The following is a 17,370-nucleotide window of genomic DNA, read 5'->3' as shown; positions in this document are numbered from 1 at the left end:
GTGTGTCACTATTTATTCTTTTACACCCTCACTCACTCACTCACACACTCACTAACCCTCAGGGCTAATGCATTCTTTTCATCCCTGCGGGGAGAACAGGGAGGGTGAGATGAGTGGATGGTGGTGCTGATTTGAATATTTAAATTATTTATCACCACAGTGATTTGAGAACAGAGTCGTGCCAGAGCCGGGGGCGCGCGGGGGAGCTGCGGGTGAGCTGTGGGTGAGGGCGAAACGTGGGCTGTTATTGCCAACGGAGCGATGGGGGAAAGGGGGGGACACAGTCATCTTGTCGTCATGTGAAACTGGCACGTTCTTTACGCTCTCCGGGTAGGAACGAAATAATGGATCATTTTCAAATCGATATCACCTGTTTGAAAGGAGGCCCTTGTACACAGAGAATGATTAAACTAAATAAAAATACTACTATTGCACCCTGAAAGAAAACTAAATGTCCATGCTGTTATATTGATTTATTTTGTCCAGTTAAGCAAACAAACAAATCCTTTGTCTCTTCTGCTCTGGTTAATTACATATTATACAATATAAGAACAGAAACTTCAAAGCAGTATCAAGTCAAAAACACGACTATAATGTCAACAAAATAATCTGCAGCAGACAAACTGTTTTATTAACTACCAAGAAGCAAAGCTAACTAGCTCATTTACGTAGGGTGCGCTATCGCCAAAATGGACACCAAAATTCAAAATGGCCGACTTCCTGTTGAGTTGAGGCCATGGTTACTGTTGACTTTTTTGTTCGTCTTGGTCTATAACATCTCTCCACCAAGTTTGGGGAAATTCGGTGGGACTCAATTTTGCCTCTGTTTTCACATTAGGGGGCGCTATAGAGATTAGAGCCCTAATCTCTTTAAAGCAGAGGTTTCAATCTCTCTTCTAAACTGTTTGTTTTTTTATTTAAAGATTTATTCCGCATTATAAACACATTCATTCCATGTAAAAACAAACAACTTTTATTTTGAAAGTTCCGTGAAACATCATCACATGTAATTGTAACGGGACCCAAATGTGTTTTTTTTTCAAAACGAGTCTTTAACGAAGCGTAACCAGAGAAACACACGGGGCTGAGACGCACGTAACACAAGCAAACAAACAAACCAAAGTGGAGCTGCCACAGACGCTGACTAAATACACTGGGGAGGCGGGGCCAATCAGACACAGGTGAGTGCAAACAAGACACAGGTGAAACACATTAGGGCGGGGCAGACAATCAACAGGACAGGAAGGATGTCAAAATAAAAGTGAGAGGAACATTGTAGGGATATACACTTCACCAACTCCCTTTTTCGTTTGAGTTTGAAACCCCTGCTTTAAAGGGACAGACTTGACCTTTAACGCTTCACCTACAGTTAGTTAGTTGGTCTGAGCATAATCAATAACATCAATATAACTAGTAAAAACTATGATACGCCAAAAAAATAGCAGCAGCACTTGAGATGGGTCAGTTAATCTAGTATTAAAACGAGCAGTTTATTTTGTTTTATGACAAATTACCAAAATTGTTGTGGTCATTGAATGCAGTCACGGCAGTGGAATTAATACTGCCCTCACCACTTCCTGTAGTGCACTGCACCTACAAAAAGTTGCCGTATTGATAAAAGGTGAGTTATGAGTGAACGACACAGGCTTTCGCCCCAATAATCACTTTACAGTTGATGGGAAAAATACAAAAATGCACTTTTTTCCTCCTCCCCCCCAGCGAATCCTTCAAAAATTCCGATTTTGAGATACAGCAAGTGGTTGGTAAAGTGAATGATGTCATGCACTCCGTTCATAGAAATACTGGAGCGCGGAGACTTTGGCTCCAGAGCCTGAGAAACACACACACTTACACACTTGCCTTTCTTTGATGGAGAACAATCCCAGGAAGTGGACTTTACTGTATCTCACGCGATGTGAAGTAAAACAAATTAAATTAAGAAGGAATGATTCCGTGGGCATTTATCACTTTCACACTGGAACTGTATCTGCCATTTTCTGTGTTTCATGATCAATCTTTTGTGTTTATTTTGCCTGTTTTCTTGCTGTGCTTACACACACACACACACACACACACTGCTGTCGCCGCCACACTATGCTCTCAGCTCCGAGTTAAAAATCTGTAGACAAAGGAAGTCCTCGGCTGCTACCGCGTCGCGCTCCTTTCCCCTCCGTGGTGTGACAAAGCTCTAATAATGAGAATGAAAACCTGAGAGAAGGAGGTCGCCACTGGGTCACAGCGATCAGACCCTGGAAAAAAACACAGCGTCCAAAATATGACTTGCTCATTTTCTATCGGGCTGTGAGGATTAATCGATTCCCCTAAATGAGTTGCCAATTATTTTAATAACGAATGAATCAGTTGGAGTGTTTTTTTAATGAGTGTGAATATTTTATTTATATGTTTTAATTGCTCCTGTGGAACAAAGAAAGTGGGGGGAAAAAAAACAAAAACCATTGATAGAGTCAAACAACTAACTCTAGACCATGAAATCAAATTTGCAATTTGGAACCAGGCAATTAGCAAATATCAATGGTTGCCGTTTGCTTGTTCCTTATTACATGCCAATTAAAACTTGATTGTACTTCAAAGTAATGCTCCATGATCTCCTTATATATTAAAATGAATCTAAAGTGAATGGAGAGTCATTCATCGCGGCGCTGCTTTATTTCTTGCTGCTGCTGAGTTGTTGTTGTTGTTGCTGTTGTTGTTGTTGCTGTCGCCTCGGCTTCTCGTTCATCACGCTCAATCCCCGCGGTGAACTCATTTGCCGCCGTCTATGAGCACGCGGACGCAGCCCGTGTCCCCCATAATGATCGGCTAATTATGGGAACCCACAGCAGCCTCAGGAGCGTTAAAACCTGCATGTGCACCTGTCACATATGTGCATGCCGTGTGTGTGCATCTTCAGTGACAGACCGTTTATTGCCTTTCTGCACTTATTGCATTTGTCTATTAAGTTCCACTTATGCGTGTATCGTTATGAATGTGTTTCTTCATGAGTGAATCACAGTTTAATTTAGTTTATTGCTGTTGTAATCCATCTTTTGTCTCTTCTGCTCTTCCAGCCGAGCTATCAAGACCAACCAGGACCTTCTCCCAGAGACTCCGTGGACCAACATTGTGTACGATGATTTCTGGGGCACCCTGCTCACGCACAGCGGCAGCCACAAGTCCTTCCGTCCACTCTGCACCCTCTCGTTCCGCCTCAACTACACCCTGCACGGCCTGCGTCCCTGGGGCTACCACCTGCTGAACGTGGCGCTGCATGGCCTGGTGACGGCGCTCTTCGCGGCCTTTAGTCGCCCTCTGCTGGGCGGAGGGCTGTGGAGCCTGCTGGCCGGCCTCCTTTTCGCATCGCATCCCATTCACACCGAAGCCGTGGCCGGCGTGGTGGGGAGGGCGGACGTCGGCGCCGCCTTGTTTTTCTTGCTGTCGCTTTTCTGCTATTCGAGACATTGTGAACTCCGCGGGGTCTTTGAGTCCGGGCGGTGTGGCGGTGGTGCCTCAGTCGCCTGGTGTTGGATGCTGGGGAGTCTGTGGTGTGCGACTGCCAGCATGCTGTGGAAGGAACAGGGGGTGACGGTGCTGGCCGTGTCGGCCGTGTACGACCTTTTCGTGTTCCAGAGACTCCGGCTTCGCCAGACGCTTCTCCTCTTGTTGGGAAAGGTATGTGAATGCATGTTACTGGGGCTTGTGGTGTGTTCACTGACTTTGTCTTACAGGGCATTTTAGAACCTGGCCGCACTGCCTCTGCCTATTCACGTGGAGCGGCAGATCATTAGATTTAGCTAGTAGCATGTCTGCACACATGATGGAACGATATTATATTTGTGCATTTATATTTATATCTATATTTTGCGCACGCGATTATCTCCCCCATGTCTTTATAACAAAAACAACTGTTAAAAGACCCCATGAAATGACACGATGTAGAGTCAGATACAAAGATGTGGAGTCCACAGCCTGTTGAGCTAGGAGTTGCATTCAATGAGCCTCAGAAATTTAATCAATTCTGCAAAAACACATGCAACGTATCGTAATAGTCCAGTAATTACCACTTTTACTTAATAAAGGGATATTTTACTCCATTCTACGACACTAACTAAACAGTCATTACACCACTGAGTTACTTATATTGTAATGGATATTGTTATTGCAAGGGTGCTGGGGCAATTCATCGGCTTTTAAATGCTTCACACTATCATTATCATCGGCCAACCTCTGATATCCAGTTTCCTCTTCCTCAGCTCAGAGGCAAACCTAAGCCAGGCAGCTGTTCATGGTTCCTGTTTGGTGAATTAAGTTGTTTTGTTTTTTTTCTCGTTCTCACTTAAGATTGTTTGCTTATGTGGAAGTGGTATGTGTTTTTGTCAGGTGCTGTTTGCCAGTGAAAAGCGACACCCAAAACGGAACTCTCCTCATTCATCATCCGCAAACAGGAAGAAACTATAACGTAGACGGGAGGGAGGTTATTCCATTTCCTCAACAGCGCTGCCACCAACTCCAATTTGCCCCGCGACCAAACATCAGATACAGGAAATGTAGCTTCTGAGTTAGCATCTCGGGGCCTCTTATGTGCGGTGACAGAGTGTGCAGGAAAAAGCTTTGTCCAAGTATGCACACGCACACACATACGTGACTCCATTTCCCCTCTCCAAACTGACGCTACACGAGTAGGACAGCCACGGTGCTGTGACTCATCTGATTATGGGGGATCGGTGTTTGACTGGAAAGCCTCTTTGCACAGACACTCCACATTTGATTAGGGAAACAGCTCCTTAGCTCCGGCATGATGGCCCTCGTAAAACGCATTAAACAAGCGTAATAAAAAGTCCCCTTGGGTTTATGGAGCAAGGACGGCCTGGCTCTGAGCGAGTGTTTGTGTATTCTGTGCTCGCTGCCGCACAAATTGTGACGTCGACACCCAAAGACTCTTATTTACAGTTCGCAGCCATATGAAAACACATTCTATTTAAAAAAAACACACACGTTAGGACCTGATTGTGCACGTGCGACTGCAAGCGAGCGGCCCGGAGATCAGAGTTATGATCTAAGTCTTTTTTTCCCCCTTCTCTGTGCTTGGCAGGAGTGACTCACTCGTGTGTGCCTTTTCACAACCCTCTCAAACTGTATTCTGGTGAATCATTTAAGAGTTATTTTTTTAACATAATTGAGAGATAAGACAAAGAGACATGGAAAACAATACAACGTCACCCAGGTATGGTTTCTCAATCCTGGTCCTTGGGGGCGTGTTTTTAGACGTTTCCCTGACTCCAACACACCTGATTCAAATGATGAGCTCCTCAGCAGAAGCCTGATAACAACCCCCCCTTTATTTTTTGGAATCAGGTGTGTTGGAGTCAGGGAAACTCCTAAAACATGGCGGGCACAGGATCAGGATTGAGAAACCCTGGTTTAACCCTTTACAGGGCACTATTGTAATTTTATCCAAAAAGAACATATATATGTAAGAATATATAAGAAAAAAACACAAATAAAGTGAAAGGAACATTATTTTACAACATTATAGAACAATTTAGACATTTTATTCCCAGTCCTGGTCCTTGGTGACCATGTTTTAGACGTTTTCCCGGCTTCCCCACACCTCATTTTTCATCACTTTACCATCATTCGTTTTTTAGAAATGACCACAGATGCAGGAGAAGACTGAGCCTTCGCTGATTGGTCAATTTCAGGACAAAGCTTTTCTCTCTTTCTTCTCATTTCTAAGATCTCGCCGCAACACATGGTTTACGCGTTTTTTTGGACGTCTGCGTCACTTACGTAATACAGTTCTTTGACCTGGTAAAGGGTTAAGGGTTTGCTTAGCGTTGCAGCTGGGAGATAAAAAAGGTCCACTCACGAGACGAGATGACATTTTAACACAGATCAAGCGTGAGTTCGAATGCTGCTGGTTTGTAAACAGGAAACAGAAAATAGCTTCTTCTTCTGCAGGTTGAAGTTTCTACTGGCGGTAGTTTACATGTGCCATGTGCAGAAAATAGTGATGTTTTTTTGCATCCATATACAGATTGGAATAATGACCCAACCTTACTAAAGAACTGACTACAACTTGTATTGTTTTATTGTTAGAAATGAGTCAAATCAAGTCAATCTTGCCTTGTTTTTCCAGGCTATCGGTGCCGTGTTGGTCGACCGAAATCTAAAACAACATTTTCTTATATAAAAAAACGTTTAAGAAATAAATAAGACGATTATTTATTTCTTAAATGTTGTATTTATTTTTTAGTACAGAGGAGGATAGGACTAGATTTCCATTTTGCTCCACGTGCTGAGTTAGAAAACTAGGTTTCCACTGTGCAAATGAGCATTTTTGGTTTAAGTGAAATCGTGCGATTTTTGACTGGCGTCTCTGGAGTTTTAGGTTTTGCTCTCATTAAATTTGCTTCTCCACAAAGAAAGTGTGTGTGTGTGTGTGTGTGTGTGTGTGTGTGCAAAGACTAAGAGACAACCATGGCTATGTGAAGCACAAGGTGTTGTTATCTCTTACATTACAGTGGGAAACATTTCATCACCCTCAGTGCTGTTCTGTAAAAACACACACACACATTTCCTGTGTATTTATGATGCAGTAGAGTGGGGACTATCATCATTCAGCCTCCACCCGTCTACCCAGACACAATAGCTCTGGACAGAATCTCTGTGCCCCCCCCTCCCCCGCCACTAACCAACACATCTGGCTCGTTTATCACCCAGGCTAATGCCCTCCGATGTCGCCCCAGTCGCGGTTATCTTAGCGGGGCGCTCGTTACGCGCCGCGGCCAGACATGAGGGCAATTGTTTCCTCGATCATGAGCCAGACGTCTCAGGACGCATGGGAACACAAAATGGAGAGGGACGTCAATAGAGAAGTGGCGAGAGAGAAGGAAACTATGCTCTCACTTCCTTTCCCTTTATCTGTCCTTGGTCTCTTACCCACTGTGCCCTAAAACCCACTTAGTGTCTCGTGTGTCACACACGCCCCCATCAGAGCGGGGGTCGTTGGTCCTGAATGGGAACCTCTTTGGTTTGGAAAATTGCAGATTTTTCATCCCTTTTTCTAACAAAAAAAAAAACCGGAGCGTAGAGAATTACCTGGCTGCCGCCGCAGACAATAAACGAATGCAAATCAGCTCCAGTGGAACAGAGGAGCAGACGAGCTTTGACCGGCACTCCATTTCTCATCCTATTAACTCCCTAATCAGACCGAGATGAGATTTCAAATGAGACGATGAAGGACAGAGGGAGGGCGAGGAAGTGAAAGACGGGGACGTTAGCTCTGGAAATGCTTCTTACTTTTCAGGGTTTTTTGGTGGCAAAATGTGTGTGTGTGTAATAAATGAGGCTTTAGGTTTTTGACATAGCCCAGGGAGATTGTTTGTGTTTATTAGTACAATAAGCGAGCAGAAGTCATTTCATTTGAAGTCACTTGTCCAAACGCTGAGCTGTGACTAACTAAGTGTCAAGTCCTGCTTTCAAAGCTCTACATCACAGGTGTGAAATCAAATGAGAAATAAGACTTTATTAAACGCGATGCCTGTCTAATCCTCTCAAATTCTGAAACACTTTCGGATTGTAGTCGCTCCAGTGGAAGAAGCTGCTGAATGAATGATGGCAGCTTCTTACCACAGGCACACGGATAATGGAGGGATTCGATAGTGTCCGTACCCATTTGCAATTTAAGTGTTATGGACTCCCTCCTCCTCATTTTGTGTCATTGAGCGCTGCAGGGCCCTCGCGTTTCTTTTTTCCGTGCGACCGGCTTATGGCTTGATGAACGTTGCGGCCAATTTTCCTGCCGCGGAAGCATCCGACTGTGAAATGACGCGTGGATGCTCTTTAGCCAAGAGTGCGTCCTCATTCTTCTGTCACATCAAAGCGTCCCACCTCAGTCAGGAACATTTCTCTTTTTCTCATCCCAAACCCACAAGGCTTTTATTTTTCACTCAAATATTCCACAGATAAATCAATATGTGTTATTTAAAACTAAACAGAGAGATTGGGCTAATGCCACCAGGCGTGCAAGCCGAGCAGGTGAGCTGAATCTTCCTAACAACTCCTCCAGTCAGATTTCTGCAAGGAGATGCTTTCCCTCTAGTTGGGGGTTCCCGTTACCCCTAGAAACGCGCAAAACCTAAATATCGCAATTCTCGTTTAGTCGAGTCCCGCGGCGTCCCATTTTTTTTCGTAGAAGTCCCGGAAGTCTCCACGCGGAGAAAGAAAGCATTTTACGTTTCTATGGTTTTGGAACAGTGATAAACTTCATGCAAATACGTAAAAAAAAAAATTTATATCGGAAAATTGTCTCTTGAGAGCATGAAAAAACTTTTTTTTTTTCTAAATTAAAATTTTTGATCCAGGTTTTTTATCGCGATATTTAGGTTTTCTCGGGAAACATCACATCTCGTCTGTACTGAATAGAATTGCAGTTGAACAATGTGCCTGGTTTTGTGAACGCAGCTTTAGAGAAAGACCGGATTTCACTCTTGTTTTCTAGCCAGCGCTTTAAAGGGGTATAATTACATCAGTTTCTCCAAAAATCTGTGTGTCATTTTTTTTCACTCCTCCCATGTGGTTTAAATCAAAGCAACTATGTCTTATATCAGGTTCCAGCCCCTATCACAACTCTTTAACGGTACGGTTCTTTCATCAAGTAACAAATTACAAGCAAATTTACAAGAATAACAAATCAGCGTGATAAGATTTACCCAAATTGACACTTTCTTTCTTTGTTCATCTCGGATGTTTTAGTCTGGTACGTAAACACGGAACATGATGCGGATTAGAGAGTTTGTTGGCGTCGCTCGCCGAGGAGCTGTCATGACGTCCTTCTTTATATGAAGTCAACGGGGACAGGAGTGGGTTTCTGCTGCTGCTGCTGCTGCTGCTGTCGAGTGGCTTGGGACTCTCTGGAGGATCCACAGCTCGTTGGAAAGAAAAATAAGAATTGGATTCTTGCCTCGTCGTACCTTTCATCACAGTTTAACGCATCGGTATGAGCACTGCTGGATGTGCTTTCCATGCATGGGGAAGAATTGCCTCTTTGTGTCGGCTCCCGATGCAACTTTAACTCCAAAAAAATAGCTGCCAGTGAAATTTTGACGGCGCGTAAAACACTTTCCTAGCTTAACTCCGTAATCTATCACAATTAAGCTTTAATGGCAAGATTTGACTTAAGAACTCTCATGATCAGCCTGGTGAGTTTGGAAAGAGTTATGAGGCATTCAAATTGGACACGACTTTAACAAGAGAAGTCCGGAAAAGACTTGTTCCCCCTGCTTCGTACCATATTTATACCCTGTCCTGCTGTTTCTTCAGACACTCTGCAAGGTACAGTGTCAACAGTGAGAGCACACAGCTCTGCGTTTAATAAAGAGGGAAGTTACTGATGAAAGCTCCGCGTTGCATGTGGAAAGACAGAAAAAAGAGAAGCGGGGTAATAAATAAAACTGCAACGCTCTTTGAATTCGATGCGGACTTTCCAAACGAGGATCCAGTGCGAGGAGGAGATACATGTGTGGAAAAGTGTTAGGTTCAAAGGCTTGGAGCGAACAGGATGCTGCGTTTGACAGTTGGCCGGAGACGATGCCAGCCCGCGCTGAGTGGATACACAACAGATCGCGTGAAGGTCGGAGAGTCGGAGCCCAAACTGAACCGAGAGAGGCGTCTTGGCTCAGAGTTGGAAAACCGTCAAGTGTCCGCACACGAGTCCAGTCGCTTGGATTCAGCCGTCCTTAGATAACCTTCCCATCTTCTCTCAGACGGCTGGAACTTCTTCTTTGCTCAGTCGTGTTAAAAAAAGAGCGAAAACTTTCCCCCCGTCTCTGGTTTCTCTCCTTTTTTTTTGTTGTGGCGCGGTCGTAACTTTCCCCCACTAATATAAAGCGAAAAAAAAAAACATTGGATGCTATATTGCAAGATAAGTTACAGGAATTTGCGGTTCAAATAAAATCTTGAGGGAAATTAGCACTTGTTTAATCGTTTTTTAGTGTTTAAGATGTTGATTATTTTTGGATTTAGGACAAAAACACTGACTTCACTTCAAAGTAGCCCCTGGATTAACTATTGTTGCTGTAACCTTTGGTCTAAGCAGCACAGATACAGACATATTATACCCATTTATATGATGTGGTTGTGGAATAATGTATAATAGTGTTTATCTCAGCGGAGAAGAAGCCGAGCAGAACTCTTTGTAGTTTGACTTGTCTTAACGAAGCTCTGCTGACGACGTGCGCCTGTGTGCTCCTCCAGTTTAACCATTTTCAATCTAAATTCCCATATATGTCTTAGTGATGTGTATTTTTCATTTAAGGAGTGTATTAAGGAGTGTATTAGGCAGGACAGGAGCACGCCGATGCTCCTCTAACGTGTATCGACAGCGCATACTGGACTCGTTTGGAAATCAATAAACCAGCAGCTAACTGGAGCATTTCAGAGCAATTAGATGCAGCAGTTGATTTTGGGGAATGATTGAGTTGTTCAGAGGCGATAATGTTGAAGTATTGGAGATCTATTTTCACCGGAGTGGACAGAAAATTAGTTTACTAATGGAGCTGGAGTTCTTTCTGTATGGTTTTTGTGTGGTTCCATATCAAAACGAAGTCTTTTATTTTGAAATGATGTGATTATCATCATAAATATTAATATTTCAACGTCTTGAATATATAATATGTTATTTTTTTTGCACTTGACCGGTCCCTTACTGACCAAACTGGACACTCAGTGGCCCCTGGGTCATTTGAGTTTGAGACCCCCTGGTTTACAGAGGCCCCCACGTGGCAGAAATGTTTTGTTTTTTTTGCCTCATGAGTGCTCATTTCTGATAACTTATTCCAGGTGTTTATTTTGCAATACTCTGTAAACAAAATACTTTTTTTAATTTCACACAGAGAGGCTTCAGTTACGTAAGGTATTTAAAAAGCACAAAAGTCTACTTAAAAACCTGGAAAAGCCAGTCGATGGTTGAATACTGTTTTATCGCTGCGTTTGGAAATGACTGCGTCGTAAGTATCGAAGATCGATTTTCACCGGACAACGGAAGACTCGACCGAGTGGATGAGAAAATTAGTTTTGACTCAAACTACGGAGGCCCTTAGAGGCAGAAATTGTTTTTTTTTTTTTGCCTCACGAGGTTGAAGAGCACCGGTACCCGTTTTCATTCATAACTTATTCCAGGCGTTAATTACTCAATACTAGGATTTTTTTTTTATGCAAAAGTTTAATAAGTCTACTCAAAAATCTAGAAGAAAGTTTATGTTTGAAAACTGTTTTACTGCTGAGTTTGTGATCTCATAAAATAGCTGATCCACACTCTCACTCTACAGTTGTGTGTGTGTGTGATCGATCAGGAAGTCAATTAAGGAACGATTTTGGAAATGGTCAAGGCAGCGAGGGGTAAAATGAAGCTCATTCACCTAAATACCACAAATGGCTCTCCTGCTGGAATTGGCTTATCTTCTGATACCAAGCACAATTGGATTTCTCCGACAGTTTCCTCCCCTGACAGGCAATATGGGCTCATCCGTCAATAAGCACCCCACCCTCTTTGTGTGGAAGGCACTCTCTTATCCTCCGTGTACCACCTTTCAGCCTCCAATCAATATCCAGTTTTCTTCTTCCACTCCCAGTTCCTTCCTCCGTCTCACAGGGACACATCTTTGAATTTGTGTTTTCCATCTTCATCCTGACAAGTGGCTCTCTGTCAGTATACGTGTCTTCAAATTCACGTAGAACGAGAATTCAGTATTATCAGTATTAGTCCAGTACAAGTCAAAATCACTGAGATAATTGGATAATAAACCGGTTAAAAACAAGTGGCTTTCTGTAACTAGTTGTGCCTGTTGTTTGCAGCTTAGCTAACCTGGTTAAGGAAACACAGCTTTGCTGTCTTTACTCTGCAGAAATCAATCAGGTGAGTCAGGGAAAAACCTCTTATTGTAATCCCAACATGAGTTTTTTTTTTCTCTTGTGGTTCCTGAAAAATGCTCACATGACCTCACCAGAGTGTTTCCGTCCAAATTGAATTAACAAGACGAATGAAGTTTAATTATTACGAGCACTTTTCCTTTGTCCTGGCTGTCTTTGCCTCGGTGACGTTCCAGTTTAATCAATGTTTAGTGAAAGGAGTGAAAACAGGCTTATCAATCCTAATGGATTTGAGAAAATATGGTATTGAAGAAATCTGACAGACAGGAAACAAAACAAAGACTGTCTCCCCATCGTCGTCGTCGTCGTTACTACTAGTCGCCCATTTCCCCTTTCTTTCCTTGCTGACACTGATGAATGTAATCCATTTCCAAACATGGACAGGTCAACAAAGCCATCACACCACCTTCTCATGTCCCTGTAGCGACTGCAACTCCCATCGTGAAGCATCTGAAACGAATTATACTTTAATAGCGTTAATACGTAGTAATAATAATAATGATAATGATAATGCATTTTATTTTCAAGCACCTTTTCAACATGCAAGGACACTTTACAAAACAAACAAACAACACTAAAAGGAGGATTTCTGTTTTATCACTGTTTCATTTGAGGAAATTTGAGGTGAATGAGGATTTTATTTCAGATGGGTCGGCACGTGGAATTTGGTGAGCTGGATAAATAGAGCAAAAAGTGTCATCCGCGAGATGGACATTAAAATTGTGGAAGAAACTGCCATGAAGAAGGTCGTTGATAAAAACAAGGGGGCCCCAGGACTGACCCCTGGGGCACACCTGTATTGAATACGTAGTTCCTGGATTCGAATTTTAAGTTATATGCATCAGTGTTTCTGCTTTTTTGATTCACCAAACTTTAACGTTCTCACCATTTCACTCCACGTATGTATCGATGCAGGCATCAGGAGTTTAACGTCGCTTTGCGCTTGAGCTACTCGGACTCGGAGGCTCATGGAGAGACTGTTCAGTTGGTCAGTTGTGACACTTCGGGGGCAAAGGTGTTGCGTGACAGAGAACCTAAATGTGATCATGCTACAGAATTAAAACTCTTAATCTTAGAGATGTAAACAGCCATCTACATACCACTACAATAAAGCCCGATAAGCTGATTAGCGGTCACACTCACCGCAACTCTGACCCGGCAACAACGCAAGGACTTAAGAGAAGAAAGCTGCCAAAGTTGACCTCAACTAGATCAGAACTGGAGGGGAGTGGGGATTATTAATGTATGGGGAATGATAGACGTAATCCTTGCACATCATATTTATACCTTTTATTTGACTTTTAACAGAGAGTACATAAAGAGACACAAGAGGACAAGATAAGAGTAGGAAATAACAAACAGACAAGTGTCATTATTTGGAAAAGATTAAGTGGTATCAAGCCAACCTAATTAATAAAATGTTCCTTACATAGGGACATTCCAAATAATGCATCTTTCATCACTTTCAAAACATCATGTTTCATTAAAAAAGATTATTTGCTTGACGTTTTTGCTGACGGAAAAATCCCAGTGTGTATAACTATGTCATATTTTACCGTTTTGGTGCTGACAGATCTGCGTTGTTTCTGTCCGTGCTGCATTAAAAGAAAAAAGGTTTGGAGAGTTTGCCAGTGTTCCTGGGGAAATGCATAATTAAGCTCCAGGCATCATCATCAAAAACATTCCAGAGATTGATTTATAAAGTGTCTATAAAGGGTTTTTGTTTTTTCAGTGAGAGGCGGATGTATCAAATCCCAAAAGGCTCATCATACTCGTGTACAAAGTCGGGAATGTCTGTCTTAATGTCTTGGAGTCCACAGAGATTTAAAAATGCATTTCTAGGTCTCGAAATTAAAGGTGTTCTGGAACACAGACAAAAAGGCTGTGGCTCTGACCAAAATGTTGATCTAGGTCTTTTTCTCTTTCCTCTCCCCCTCGCTTCCAGAAAAAGAACGCGAGTGTTTTGCTGAGTCTCGGTATGCTGGCGTCCTGGGGAGTGCTTCTGCTCTTGGCTCGTCTCTACTGGATGGGCAATAAGCCGCCCAACTTCTCCAACTCTGACAACCCCGCGGCTGACTCGCCACATTTCCCCACCCGGGCGCTGACGTTCCTCCACCTGCCTGCCGCCAACGCCTGGCTCCTGCTGTGCCCCGACAAGCTCAGCTTCGACTGGTCCATGGACGCCGTGCCCTTGGTCAGAAGCTTGGCGGACTGGAGGAACCTTCTCACCGTCGCCTTCTACGGCGGTTTTCTCCTCCTGGCATTGTACGGCCTCCGCGGTCCCACCGTAAAAGCAAAGGAGGTCAACGGGAAAGGCCACGTCGCTAATGGGAAATCAATCACGAATGGGAATGGTTACCATGCTCCTGACACAAACCATAACACAGACCACGGGCCACCAAAGACCACCCTGAATGGGTCTGCCGGACTTCACCATTGCCCGTCACGGACTTCCCTGCCCCCGACAGAAAACCTCGTACTGTTTTCATTAAGCATCCTGTCGCTTCCTTTCATCCCAGCAACCAACCTCTTCTTTTATGTGGGTTTCGTAATTGCCGAGAGGGTGCTTTACATTCCGAGTATAGGGTTTTGTTTACTGGTCGCCGCCGGCGCGAGGACAGTGTACGTGAGACTGAGGACTAGAGGCTGCAGGGCCTTGCTGTTGTGTCTCTGTGTGGGACTAGTGCTGCTGAATGGACTCAGAACTGTGCAAAGAAACAGAGACTGGAGCAGCGAGGAGAACCTCTACAGGTCTGGGATCAGTGTCAATCCGGCTAAAGGTAAGAGGAGGTTTTTTCTTCAATTTCCCAACTTATCTGTAGAGTTATGAGACCAAGAGTGGAGCTTCAGAGCGAGTTCTTTGTAAGATGTTACTAGTTTTGTCTTCAGGATTTCTCTGACGCAGGTGTTCAGTGATTAAGCTAAGGATTTTAGGGAGGAGGTTCCAGGGATTTGGGATCTCATACAAACTTGTGCGATTGAACGTGACTTCAGAATATAAACAGACTGTCGGTGTCGTGAGTTAAAAGCTGTTGTGTGTGCGATGTTTTGTGCTAACTAATCAAAAGTACACTCCCGTTCAGTTGAATAAGTTTAAGATGACATTAAAATCACGTTGTTAATCCCTCGCGCTACAGGATAATTTGGCCACATAATCTGTTCAAATGGGAAGACACCCAAGATTGTCAGAAGGGCCAGATCAGGACTGAAATCTGGCCAATTGTCCTCTAGTGTGTGACTTCAAATATTACTGTGATGACAAGGCAAAGCAATGTGTCAACAAAGGCTGAGAAAAAAGATTTAGTGTAAACAGGTTTTTGAAGATTTGAAAAAAAAAAGAAGAAAATCTGCCGTGCAAATGTTCAGTGACGGAGTAAACAAGGAAGGCAACACATGAAACACATTTATTAGACCTCGACAACAGATGCATTGAATCTTTGCTTAGAAAACACGGAGCGTCAACTGGCTGATATTCAAGATACTGGCGATGATTCATTGTGTAACAGATTTTAATCGCGGCGGCACAATTGCCACATGGCGCCATTAACTGTGTATGTTTTTACTTTTACAAATTGCGTTGTTATTGCGGTATTTCAAATAGCAAATCTGATGAGAAGCCCTAATAGAAATAAACAAAAACTTGAAACCCTTTAACACCTTAGCCTCAAAATGTCCGTCCGGACTTTTTTTTGTTGCTTATTTTAATCATAAAAAGGGCCAGAAAATGCCCTGTAACTAAGTGCTTTTGCCCATTTTTCCCAGAATAACTTTCAATATCTGGCAGTTATTTAAAAATTGTGTATGTACAAGTGAAGAAAATGAAGACACTGTGATTGTTCAATTTGAAATTTGAACAGTATCAAACATATTTTAACTAAAAGGTTTTGAGTCTGGAAATGGAAACTATGTACAGGCACAATCTCCTCTCTGGTGACAAAGATGCTGATTCGCCGGCTTCTTGCAACAGCGCGTGAGAAATTACCGTAATAAGCACAACTTGGCTTTGACGTGCAACTTCTCAGCTTTCAGAAACAGTTGGAATTTCGCGTAATTACGGTGATGCAGTGTTAAAGGGTTAAAACACCAAACTATTGTTAATGTCCTCAAACAAAGTGCCTTTTTTAAACCAAGTTACATCCATGACAAGGATGAATATGTTCTTCCAAGTCCTGGGAGTGCTGCCCTGAATGTAGAGCTGCGTAACAGACCCATTGAAAGAAATAAGCAGAAAGGAATCATGGCCCAGGGTTGTTTTTGTGATATTATGTTTTGAAACGAGTAACAACCATGTGTGTAACTCTTGATCGACACATTTCCCTCAGCCTGGGGCAACTTGGGGAACGTGCTGAAGAACCAGGGCAAGATGGCCGAGGCGGAGACGGCGTACAGAAACGCCCTGCACTACCGCGGGAATATGGCTGACATGCTGTATAACCTGTGAGTTTTTCCCTCCTCATCCTCCTCCTCCTTCTTCTTCTTCTTCTTCTTCTTCTGCTCAAGTGTTTTTTTGTGGCAGAACAAAAGAGGCAGAGACAGACGGGTGGAAGCTTAAAGACGACAGAACAGAATTAGATCTTATACAGTAGGAGAAGAAGTGAGCAAGACGCGGAGCCAGCCGTGATGCAAGAGTGTGACAAAGGGAAAATAACTTGTGCGTCCCCGGTGGCTCTTTGAACCTTCAGCGAGTGATTTGATTAGTCTTTGTTTGCGCGGCCTGCGGGAGAACACAGAGCCGTTCCTAATCCTGCGATGTAAGGCGTCAGAAGCTCATAACAGACCCGTGTCCCTCTGCTGTCTGTCTCTCCCCAGCTTCTCTCTCTTCCTCCTCAAGTGACAGTGTCAGAAAGTTGAGAGGGAGAGAAAGAGAACGAGAGGAAAAACACCCAAATCATGGTGTTTTTTTGCATTCTTCATAACAGAGGTGCTACGACATGATGGATGGTTGGGTAAATCCGGGGCCACGCTGCTGTTTTCGTGAGGGAAAAGACACAGAAACGACTTTGTTCCATATCTGTATTTTTAAAGCTTTGACCCCTAAAATCCTGCGCTGTAATTTTGGTCAGACCTCACTTTACCTTTTTTCTCAGATTAAAAATAGAAAATCCACAATCCACTGTTGTTTTCACTCAGTGTGGGCCTTTTGTTTGTGTATCAGAGGTTTGCTGCTGCAGGAGAACGAGCGCTTTGGCGAAGCGCTGCATCATTACAAGCTGGCCATTGGGAGTCGACCGACACTGGCATGTAAGTTAACAACGAATAACTTAAATCTAAGAGGATTTTGTTTTATATTACTCACTCTGATGTGGCTTTGCTTTCTCTGGATCAGTTAACCCTTAAGGCCTTGGTATATTTTCAACGGAATGGTATGACGCGATTTACTGCAGGCTTTTGACAACAGAAGAAGTATTCGCCAAGGATAGTCATCCGACCCTCGACTCCCCC

The 17,370-nt window shown here is 43.3% G+C and overlaps 1 protein-coding gene across 1 annotated transcript in view; it reads left to right on the top strand.

Annotated features, from left to right (window-relative positions):
- Positions 1 to 17,370, top strand: part of tmtc2a (transmembrane O-mannosyltransferase targeting cadherins 2a) — a 52,358-nt gene that overhangs the window by 21,794 nt on the left and 13,194 nt on the right. The window contains exons 2-5 of the mRNA XM_058625891.1: positions 3,069 to 3,669; positions 13,874 to 14,708; positions 16,251 to 16,365; positions 17,084 to 17,169. Coding sequence (XP_058481874.1) covers positions 3,069 to 3,669; positions 13,874 to 14,708; positions 16,251 to 16,365; positions 17,084 to 17,169 — 1,637 coding nt within the window. The remainder of the gene's footprint in view (positions 1 to 3,068; positions 3,670 to 13,873; positions 14,709 to 16,250; positions 16,366 to 17,083; positions 17,170 to 17,370) is intronic.

This window comes from Solea solea, chromosome 3 (assembly GCF_958295425.1).
Source record: "Solea solea chromosome 3, fSolSol10.1, whole genome shotgun sequence".
NCBI classification, from domain to species: Eukaryota; Metazoa; Chordata; class Actinopteri; order Pleuronectiformes; family Soleidae; genus Solea; species Solea solea.
Note: the sequence above shows the minus strand (reverse complement) of the source record. Positions and strands in the feature narration are given on the sequence as shown.